Source organism: Clarias gariepinus, chromosome 9 (assembly GCF_024256425.1).
Source record: "Clarias gariepinus isolate MV-2021 ecotype Netherlands chromosome 9, CGAR_prim_01v2, whole genome shotgun sequence".
In the NCBI taxonomy this organism is placed as follows: domain Eukaryota; kingdom Metazoa; phylum Chordata; class Actinopteri; order Siluriformes; family Clariidae; genus Clarias; species Clarias gariepinus.
In genome coordinates this window covers 22,922,850-22,934,274 of record NC_071108.1, presented here as the reverse complement: position 1 = coordinate 22,934,274, position 11,425 = coordinate 22,922,850, and the positions used below count along the sequence as shown (strand labels likewise).

General features: G+C 38.5%; 1 protein-coding gene across 1 annotated transcript in view; it reads right to left on the bottom strand.

Moving 5' to 3' along the window:
- Window positions 1–3,073: 3,073 nt before the first annotated feature.
- The window catches only part of snrnp200 (small nuclear ribonucleoprotein 200 (U5)), a 38,611-nt gene continuing 30,259 nt past the window's right edge, over window positions 3,074–11,425 (bottom strand). The window contains exons 39-45 of the mRNA XM_053503840.1: window positions 10,581–10,702; window positions 10,353–10,496; window positions 9,642–9,818; window positions 9,386–9,546; window positions 4,044–4,125; window positions 3,653–3,745; window positions 3,074–3,534 (exon numbers count right to left, since the gene is read on the bottom strand). Of these exons, the coding sequence (XP_053359815.1) occupies window positions 3,385–3,534; window positions 3,653–3,745; window positions 4,044–4,125; window positions 9,386–9,546; window positions 9,642–9,818; window positions 10,353–10,496; window positions 10,581–10,702 (929 nt within the window). The 3' untranslated portion in view covers window positions 3,074–3,384. The remainder of the gene's footprint in view (window positions 3,535–3,652; window positions 3,746–4,043; window positions 4,126–9,385; window positions 9,547–9,641; window positions 9,819–10,352; window positions 10,497–10,580; window positions 10,703–11,425) is intronic.

The following is an 11,425-nucleotide window of genomic DNA, read 5'->3' as shown; positions in this document are numbered from 1 at the left end:
TCTATGATCACTGTGGTGCCTCTCGGGCTGTTGAACATGCGTGCGTTTCAGCGCTGGGTGCGCTCTCACCGCCTATGTGCGGCGCGCCACCTCAACAGGAGGCTGACGGTGACACCGTCATGCATGTCAGCCCTTCTGCCCTGGAGGGAACCCAGGCTATTACGTCAGGGCTCTCCGATAGGCAGGGTATCGTTTCGCAAAGTGGTGTCAACAGATGCCTCCCTCAGCGGCTGGGGCGCTCTGTGCGACGGCTCCGCGATCAGGGGGGCGTGGTCACAGGAACAACGCAGGCTTCACATCAACTATTTGGAGCTGTTAGCAGTGTTCTTAGCCCTGAGACATTTTCGTCTGGCTTTAACAGGCCATCATGTTCTGATCAGGACAGACAATACAACAGTGGTGTCGTATATAAACAGACAAGGGGGGGACTCGTTCACTTCCCCTGCTGAAACTATCTCATTCTCTATTGCTATGGTCCAGTGTTCATCTTCTGTCACTCAGGGCCACTCACATTCCAGGGCACCTGAATTTGGGGGCGGACCTTCTATCCAGAGGGGGCCCGCTTGTGAGGGAATGGAGATTACACCCATGGGTGGTAGCTCAGATCTGGGAGCGCTTCGGCAGGGCAGCAGTGGATCTTTTTGCATCCAAAGAAAATGCTCACTGCCCACTATTCTTCTCCATAACGGATCGCAATGCCCCACTGGGGATCGATGCGCTGGCACACTCATGGCCCCCAGCTCTATTGTATGCTTTCCCTCCAGTAGAACTGATTCTGCCTGTCACAGAGAGGGTACGTCAGCAGGGCCTGTCACTAATCCTGGTGGCACCTCATTGGCCGGCGAAGTTGTGGTACGCAGAGATAGTCAGCCTGCTAGCAGCAGAACCATGGAAACTTCCTCTCCTCAGGGACCTTCTGTCTCAGGCAGGGGGAGAGGTAGTGCACCCGCGTCCCGAGCTGTGGAACTTGCACGCTTACCTGTTGAAAGGTCCAATTTGTTAGCAAAAGGGCTTCCCCCAAATGTGATTGAGACAATCCAAAGTGCTCGGGCCTCGTCTACTAGAGGTTTATATGCTTACAAGTGGCGAGCATTTGAGCAATGGTGTCAAGAACATAATGTTCTTCCATTTCAGTGCTCCATGGTGGAGATTTTGTCTTTTCTACAAGAACTATTAGAGAAAGGCCTTTCCTTCTCTACTATTAAAGTGTACTTGGCGGCTATATCAGCCTGTCATGTTGGTTTTGACGGAGTGTCACCAGGGGCTCATCCGCTGGCAGTACGGTTTTTAAAGGGAGTGCGACGTCTGCGACCCACTACGAGGTCCAGTGTTCCGTCTTGGGATTTATTGTTAGTGCTTGAGGCCCTCTGTGGTCCTCCTTTTGAGCCAGTTGAGTCTATAGATATGAAAATTCTTTCATATAAGACGGCACTTCTTCTTGCTTTAGCATCTGCTAAACGAGTGGGCGATCTCCACGCTTTGTCCGTGCATCCATCCTGTACGCAGTTTGCTGCTAATGGGTTAAAGGTTACTCTACGGCCGAACGCGGCCTATGTACCGAAGGTCGTCTCCACTGATTATAGCTCTATGGTCTTTGACCTTTATAGCTTTTTTCCTCCTCCTTTTGCTTCTGATGAGCAGAGAAAATTGCATAATTTGTGCCCCGTACGTGCACTACGAGTGTACATGGACCGTACAGTAGATATCCGCTTATGTGATCAACTGTTTATCTGCTTTGCCAGTCCAGTAAAGGGTAAAGCGCTGTCTAAACAGCGGCTTTCCCATTGGATTGTGGAGGCTATTACACTAGCTTATAGTAGCAAGAGTGTCCCATTGCCTCTGGGTGTGAAAGCACATTCAACGAGAGCTATGGCAACATCATGGGCTCTGTTCAAAGGAATGTCTGTGGGCGAGATTTGCGCGGCAGCCAGTTGGTCCTCACCACACACTTTTGTCCGGTTCTACCGACTTGATATAACAGCCCCCTCGGTGGCTCATTGTGTCCTCTCTGCGGGGTCCATAATGCAGTAGAGTAGCTGTCAGGGTTCTTGTGACTAACTTTGATAGATACTCGGCGGGGCGTGAATATATGTCCCATACTATATGTGTTGTACCGAGTGAATCGACTGAAAGGGAACGAATGGTTATGACTATAACCTCTGTTCCCTGAAGGAGAGGAACGAGGTACAACACATTGCTGCCCCGCCTCATAGTTACGCTCGGCGAAGAGCGGCTATCGAACTGAGGGTCAACCGTGGCGACGATGGTTTATAGGTGTAGGCGGGGCTACACCTACGTCACCACAGGTTTGCCTGCCTTTACGGCGTGAATAAAGGTGGCTTCAGCCAGGACACGAGAGGGCGTGATATCCCATACTATATGTGTTGTACCTCGTTCCTCTCCTTCAGGAAACAGAGGTTATAGTCATAACCATTCGTTTTAGACTGGGCTTTGTTTCACAATCCTCTCAAGGCTGCGGTTATTCCTGTTGCTTGTGCACCTTTATCTGCCACATTTTTTTTCATTCAACTTCCCATTAAAGGGCTTAGATACAGCACTCTGAACAGCTAGCTTCTTAAAACAGATAGAGACCATTTAGAGGCTCAAGAAAACTTTGCAGGTATTATTAGGTGATTAGAGTGACACAATAAGTCTCACATACTGAACTTTTTCACAGTATCCAAATTTTCTAAGAATTTGGGGTTAGCTGTAAGCCATAATCAACAAAATTAAAAGAAACACTTTAAACATACCGGTCTGTAATAAATCTATATACAAGTTCCACTTTTTGATTTGAATTACTGAAATAAATATTCTTTTCAAAGACATCCTAATTTATTGAGAGGCACATATAACAAAGCTGTTGAGATGTTTGGCAAAGCAATATCATTTAGTTTATATTGAAGTCACTTTTTTACAATGCATCAGACATACACTCAACTACATATCAAAGCCAGCTGCCATGGTACATTTTTTATTATTATTATTATTTTTTTTTTTAAGAAAAAGAATCCCTACTAACATATAGAGGGCTATAACATGTACCATGTAAACTTTTTTATTTTTCTTTAAAAAAAAAAAAAAAAAAAACATTATCTACAGGATCAACAGAAAAATACACAAACATCATTGAAGCATGTAATCAATATAACCACAATCAATATGTACTGTTCGTTCTGAAAAATCTTTGACATGAAATCCAATCATATTGTATAGTACATAACTTTATAAACAAAAACAGGAAACCCCTATAAAAGCTATGCGCTTCAGGAAATGCACACTGAAACACTTAACACAAAAAAAATACAATATGATGGTGGGAAGAAAAACAACTGATTTATCATTAACAGGATATCAGAATGGTTTCATTTTGTTATTTTAGGATCAGTCTGAATCACTGTCTTTGTCACTGTCTGCCTCCTTCACATCCACACTAAACTTGTACTCCTGGTCACAACCCATGTATGCATCACTCATAAAATAAAGTGTGTAGTTATGGAGTCCAACAGCTGGGGCCACAAAGTCAAGTTTCACCTGATAAAGACATGAAAGAATTGTGGTCAGTACAATGCTTTAATATTTGTCTGCTTTCTTAATATAGTGTTAATTTTATTGATGTTAACATTAATATGAGGAAAACATTAAAAAAAACCTTGGCTTTTTGTTGCAGTGTCAGCCTCTTAATTGAGATTAGACTGTTGGATTTGGGGTCTCCAATCACAACCCACCAGCCCTCCTCACGTTTCTGTAAAAAAGCACAAATTGACTATTAGGGGGGAGAAAAAAATTATTTTATATATAAAAACTTTTTTTCCCCTCAGGATGAAAAAAAAAAAGTACAAGGACAAGACAGTGTAGGGGTGCATAATTATCTAAGTTGAGGTAAAAATAAAAAAATGAATAATATAAAAAAAAAGCATGTACACCTAATCTAAATGTTAAATTTTTCACAATGCCAGACATTTCACATTACATTTCATTCAGCAAACCAATTTATGCAATTGACTTGACTCCAAGATAAATACATCATGTATTTTACTAACCTGTGGAAACAAAGGTGCAATGACTGGTCCAGTAACTTCTTCCTCTCTTTCTAATTGCACTTGAACAACAACAGGACTGCCGCTTAAAAACAAACAACAAAAAAAATCATCATCATTATTATTATTATTAATTGAGTTGAGGTCATGACTGGCACAACCATTTAAGAACTCATTTCTTTGCCATAGGAAATTCTTGGGTTATTTTAATTTTGTATGCATGTTTTCAGCCTTTCATTCCTTCTCTAGTCTTCTGTGGTCTATTATAAATTTTGGTGTTACCAGTGCCCTCCTTGTTTTTAAACTTGTTTAAAAACTGTTGTGGGGTTAGCCACTCCCAAAGTTATATTAGCCTCGTAATGACATACTTCACCTTGCATTAACATCTCTTTAGACCACATATTAACAGTTATTAACACATTAACAAATGTACCAAATGCAAATTTAACATTTAAAGTCAACTCCAGACCTTGAATCTGATTAATTTGACATGAAATAACGAAACAGGCCACAACTGTCCATAAAACTGCAATTAGTCAATATTTCAATTACTTTTAAGCTTGAGAAAATAAAGAGAGAGTACATAAAAAATCAAATTCTTTTAAATTTAATGCAATATTTTTGTTCTAACCCTTAAACAAAAGCTGCAAGTCTACATTGCAATTTTCTTTTTTTTAAACTATGGAGTATTTCTAAATTAGTCTCACACAAATTAGTTACTGATGTTTACAATAGCAATAGCAAAGTTTTAAGTACTTTCTCCAAAAATAATATCAAAAACCCATGTGCACTTCATTAAACATTCTACCCACATAATTAGACCAAAATAACATTCAACTCGAGACTATCACACAACAGATAGACGTACACACCATGTACGTGCTCATTCACACCATGTGCAATTTGGGAACAACATAATCATTACATAATCTGCATGTCTTTGGACTATGAGAGGAAACCAGAGTACCCAGAGGAAACTCACCAGGCACAAGAAGAGCATAAAAACTACATGCAAACAAACCTAAGGCAGGAATCGGATACATACCATGAAAGTATGAGGTGAGTGCTAAGCACTAGGCCACCATGTAATCTGTAGGCTGCTTTAACGTAAAAAAGAATGACGTCATTTTGAATGACTGGACTGCACATTATTTAGGCACTTCCAAAAATAAATAAATAGTTTAAAAAGAAGTGTGTGTGTTTTTTTTAATGACTGCAGTATGGTATTATAAAATGCAATGGGGTAATTGTATTAAGGGTAAAGTTCAGCTTTTTCCATAGCATCATTTCAATTTTAACAAGCACTGAATGGACTTCCGGTTATGGCGGCAAGGTGAGCAGACGCGTTTTCCTCGTGCTTAATTGCTTTTCAATAAATCCTGCATAATATTCCAGAGAGGTCATATAAAGACACAAAATTGTAAGCATAAGAGTAAACTACTTCAAACATGCCAAAAAAAAGCGGCTAAGGAGAAGAAAACGATGGAGAGCTGCGAGGATGTAGGTCGGGAGCTAGCTGAAGGGAAGCCATGCTCACCGAAGCAGGCACACGCTGACGTGTCTGCGGACGCTGAACAAGACATAAACATGGAATATCCATCAATGAAGGACCTTATGCTTGCCTTATTCAAACAAGACTTTAACACAAAAATTGACGGTGTACTGACGGAAATAAGAATTGTCCAAACGGACGTGAAAGACTGTAGTGGGCGTATCATGGAGGCTGAAATGCGAATATCTACAGCAGAAGACGAGATACAAAACCTGAAAGTAACTATCTAAAAACTTGAAAACAAGACAGAAACCTCAATAACAAAGTCGAAAACGTAGAAGGGCGGAGTAGACGTAATAACCTGCGTTTACTGGGCACACCCGAGAAAGTAAAGGGCACTGATACCTGTTCCTTTGATGTACCAAAACAACAAAATATTTCTTCCTGACCTGCAAACGGAGGTGTATAAGCGACAGAGGAGTTACGACGAAGTGAGGAACTCGGTCTGGATAAGCACCGGGTAATATACCCCACACGGCTCCTGTTGACCAACAATGACCGTACTGTTGTCTTCACCAATGGACGTGAATAAGTACATCAAGAAACTAGAGTCAGTGACTGAGGATGACTAAATTAAGTGTGACTTGATGAGAACTTTTATTGAACTTAAAATCTTTTTAGATGTGGCTGCTGGAAACTAAGAGGTATGTAGGGCCTGAACTTGCTGTAAACGTGACATCGTACTACCTACAGACTTGATTACTAATATAAAGTTTTAAATAAGTACTGTTTAAAGATATATTTTATTTAGTTTTCTCTTTTGTTTTCTTTTCAAAGTGCAATTAGGTGCTTCTTATGTGAGGGCTGAAAAGTATGTGCATGTAGTATAACATTTTATTTTCAGTTGATAGCTCAATTACTTGTCTATGTAGAAAAAATAATCCAGATAAGATATTTTATCTGAGTTTTGGTTTACAGGAGAATAGTTCCTCAGCATAGTGTGGACCTATTCGTGACAATGGAGAGAAGTTATTTAGGGGTTTGGGGGAGCCTGTATGTTCTAGTGAGTCAGGCCTGGGTTCTGGGTGGGTTGCTCTCTTCCTTTTCCTTTTGGGTTTTATTTCAAATGGTACCCTTTATAGGTTTTTATTGTTATTCTTGCACGAAGGTAATTTACCTTTCTTTATGTTAAATATGACATTATAAAAATGACAGACGTTTTGGTTGAATGTGTATCTTGGAATTGTAGAGGCCTACGTAAACTAACTAAAATAAAACAAGTAATGTGTAGAATAAAACAGATAAGAGCCAAAATTGTGTTCCTGCAGGAAACACACGTTAGATCATGAGATAATCAAAATTAAGCGTAGATGGCCAGGTCAGGTATTGTCTTCAGCTTACTGTTCGAATTCCAGAGGAAATTTAACTATGATACATAAGTCTATTTCTTTGCGCATTAATAAAATAACTAAAGACCCCAAAGGTAGATTTTTTTTATTGTACAGGGAAACATTCTATCAACTCGAATTAATCTGATTAATGTATATGGACCTAATGATGATAACGCAGATTTTTATAATGATTTATTTTTGAGAATCTCTACAATGCCTGGAAAACACATTATGGCAGGTGATTTCAATTGTGTTTTGCAGCCCAGTAAAGACCGGTCATCTGGTGTTGATAACACCCATGTAAGCTATACGAGTAGGAAGACAAAAGAGAAACAGGAGAAATATAAAACACTTGAAACAAAAATTCGCTTACTTGAGGAAAAAGGTTACAAGCAGGCCAAAATACTGATAATGTTTTAAAAGAATTGCTATTGTTAAGAACCCAATATAATGAAAAAAACACATGAAAAAACAGCAGCCAATTTATTAAGATTAAAGCAGCAATTTCACGATCAGGGAGAAAAACCAGGCAGACTTCTTGCTTGGCGTATAAAACAACAAGAATTAGAAAGAGCAATTACTAGTATTGAAGATGAAAATGGAAATATTACGGATAATGGACTGTAGACCCGTTGGAAATTAATAAAGCGTTTAGAAACTTCTACGAAAAACGATATTGCTCTGAATGTAAGGCCACGACTGATGCTCACTCCATGTTTTTTCATAATCTCAACATTCCTAAAATATCTGAGGAATTACTACAGTTAAAATTATGAAGGCTATAAAGACATTAAAAGGTGGTAAAACAGCAGGACCACTTCCGGGCATTGTGGGTGATCATCAGAACGGGTTGATTAAGAATAGAGAGGGATTTCACAACGTAAGACGCATTTTAAATATTTTGCATAGCCAAAAAGAGGAAAAGGATACTGCTCTTCTCTCACTCGACGTGAAGAAGGCTTTTGATAGGATCAAATGGGCTTATTTCTTTGACATTCTCATAAAATTCGGATTTGGACAATCATTTTTACATTGGATCAAATTATTACATTCCAACCCAGCGGCTGAAGTTTTAACCAATGAGATGATTTCTGAGCCTTTTAATATTACAAGAGGTTGCCCTCAAGGCTCACCATTGTCCCAACTTTTATTCATTTTGACTATAGAACCGCTAGCAATAGCCGTAAGAGCGAACAACCACATACAAGGGATTAAAATTGGTGGCAAGGAACATAAAATAGCTTTATTCGCTGATGATGTAGTGTTATTCTTAAAATAAATAAACACCTTTTAGACCTGATCGATCAATTTGGAAATATATCGGGTTATAAAGTGAACATATTAAAGTCATCATTATTGCTGCTTAATAAAGATAGCTGTCCAAATACATCACATTTATTTACCTTGAAATTGTCACCCAGCTTTACATATTTGGGTATCAAAATTGTTCCCCAATTAGAAAATATAATTTCTACAAATTATAATGTTATAATAGAATGAACATTTAAAGATTTGGAGAGATGGTTATCTTTACCAATTTCATTGATAGGAAGGATAAATATACTGAAGATGAATATTTTGCCTAAATTCATGTATTTATTTCAAAATATCCCCTTGGCACCACCAGCTGGAATATTCTTAAAGATTAATTCATTATTTAGGAAATTTATTTGGAACAAGAAATGCCCTCGAGTTTGTCTCTCTTCTTTATCTTTCATTTGACACTGGAGGGTTAAAATGTCCCAACCTGTACTGGTACTATTTAGCTGCACAATTAAGAACAATAATGTTTTATTTTTCCTCTGGAAATAAACAATCCTGGGTGGATATGGAGTCATGTGGTTTTGCGTTACCTTTAAACTTGTATATATATTTAGAACTGTCACCAAGCACCCCATAGTTTGTAATATGATTGGAGTATGGTATGAAGTTAGAGAGTACATGAAAATAGCTGACTCTTTATCCCAGTATAGTCCCATTTGGGGCAACACATTATGTGATCGATAGATCACATTCCAAAGTAATGTGTGCTAGTTTTTTGAGCAAAACACTAGCCTTGCATTAGCCTGAATTCAACAAGAATCTTCACAAGCCTAACATGAGACTATATCTCTTAAAGTATCTTTAAAATAGCTTCAGGAGGAAGCTGAATACGTTTAGAATTAATCCACTCGAGCTTTAATACTGATGCAAATATAGCTTTCTCTTGTTAGAGGGTCTAACAAACAAATTTCCAATCCCCATCATGATTAATTAATATGTCACAAGGAATAGAGCGATCTGAAGAGCGTGTTTATACGGAAAAGATGTGCAAGTTCAAAAGAGAACACCCAAAGACCTATGTGACTATACAGAAAACAATTAAAAAGTGAATTTTTATTATAAAAAAAAGTAAGTTGTAAAATTTTGTGCATCAATGCAGAAGGTTTTGATGAAAAACATGACATTAATATCATCCTTACCTCTTGATGTCTTCTTTGTCAGCCACTTCATAGGAAAGCTCAATGTTAGGGTAGCGGTTACAGAAACGTGCCACGTCAGCCATCTGAGTATCTGACAGCTGTAAAAGATTAACTCGGTCCTCATCCTCCATCTCCATGATGTCAAAGATGCTCTCCACTCCCTAGATGCACAGAAAAACGCAATTAAATAACATTTTAATTAGCGATAGGAGAAGGATAAGATGAATATATTAAATATAAATTCCACATTTCTCACCTTTTCTGTACTGCGTTTAATATGCTCTGTTGTGAAGTGTGGCAGCTGTTTTAGATAGGAGTCCTTAGACCACATGGCCTGTGTCACCATCTGGGCTAGCTCCATGGCAGCCAATGCTGGACTCAACCAGCCATTGCTGGAGAGAACGTCCACACATGCTTGGATGAGACGTATTGCCTAGATAAAAGTGTAGATTAAAAATAAAAAAATAAAAACATAAAAACATAAAAAAGCTGCAGTTTTTCTGTTGCTCAGATCCAGTCGTCTAGCAATTACAATTTGGCCCTCATCAAAGTCAAGAAAATCATTACACTTGGTTATTTTATTTTGCTTACAACATGTGAAATTCAGTGACAAAATGTTCACTTCCTGCCTAATATGTCCCCCACATCGAGGTGCCACTGTATAGAGATATTGGAACTGTGGCTAAGAGGCTGTTAACTTTTTATTCCTTTGACCTGTTTAAGTAGGACCGGTAGAACCAGGTCTGTGACAGGCAGTGACCAAGGCTCACTGATGCATGTAATCTGTTTTATATACTGTATACAGGAGTGAGGAAAATAAATTAAATTTTGATTAGAATAATTGTTAGTTTACGTCCTGTTCTTATTGCATTTACCCACATCTCATTTGCATAAAGAGCTTTCAAGTAATACCAAATGAAAATTCTAAACCTTTTACAATAAGAGTACATATACATATTTCACTCACCTTGCTGAGGATCTCTTCAGTGTCAGACTGAAGCTCAGCACTCAGCTGCATACGGGACAAATGGGCTTGCAAAAGCAGGTTGGTCTTCACATGGGGGTCATTAAACTTGGGATTGTTCAGTTTGTGAGGCACCTTCGGGGCCAGCTATACAGATCAAAAAACAAAAAATTTAATTCACAAAGTCAAACTGCCTTTTCAATTTTTTTTTTATTTGTGCATATAACTGACCTGATGGAGCAGTGTGTCTTCATGGTGTCTAATTGGTATGTTCTTGTACTCGGCTGCATTGGAGATGATCTCAATCAGACCACGGATTTTCGTCTTGGCATTCAGCGACATGCTGAATAACTCTGGAGACAAAAGAAGAGCATTTTTTTATAGCATTTTTATACGATTTGTACCAAAACCCCTTTGTTTCCTTGTGTCTGTGTATGTCCATATAGAGAAAAAAAATATCTATGTGGCCAGGATGCAAGTATCTTCCAATAAGAAACGAGGAAAATATAGAGTATTGTGTCCTAGTAATAACATACGCACAGCGCCACGCTACCATACTAAACGTACATTCACATCAACTACCACACAGAGTTTTATCAGTAATCTCCCAGAGTTATCAACTTTGATTAGATCACCGTATGACCCCACCAAAATCAATCAGGCGACTGAATATTAAGAGTCGACATTTCGTTACACCTTAGATAATGTAGCTCCAGTTAAAAGAAAAATTATTAGAGATAAGAAATTCGCTTCCTGGTATAACGATCATACACACTCTTTAAAACAGACCGCTCGGAAATTAGAACGTAAATGGCATCAAACGAAATTGTTAGTATTTCAAATAGCATGGAAGGAGAGCATCCTGAACTATAGAAAAGCTCTTAGTGTAGCTAGATCAACGTATCTCTCTACTCCACTTATAGAAAATAAAAATAATTCTAGATTTTGATTTAATACCGTAGCCAAATTAACTAGATACAAAACCACTGCAGAAATCTCCACAACAACATTGTGTAATAGTGAGAACTTCATGAACTTTAACATCTGCATAACTTACATTGTTTGATTCTCAATTT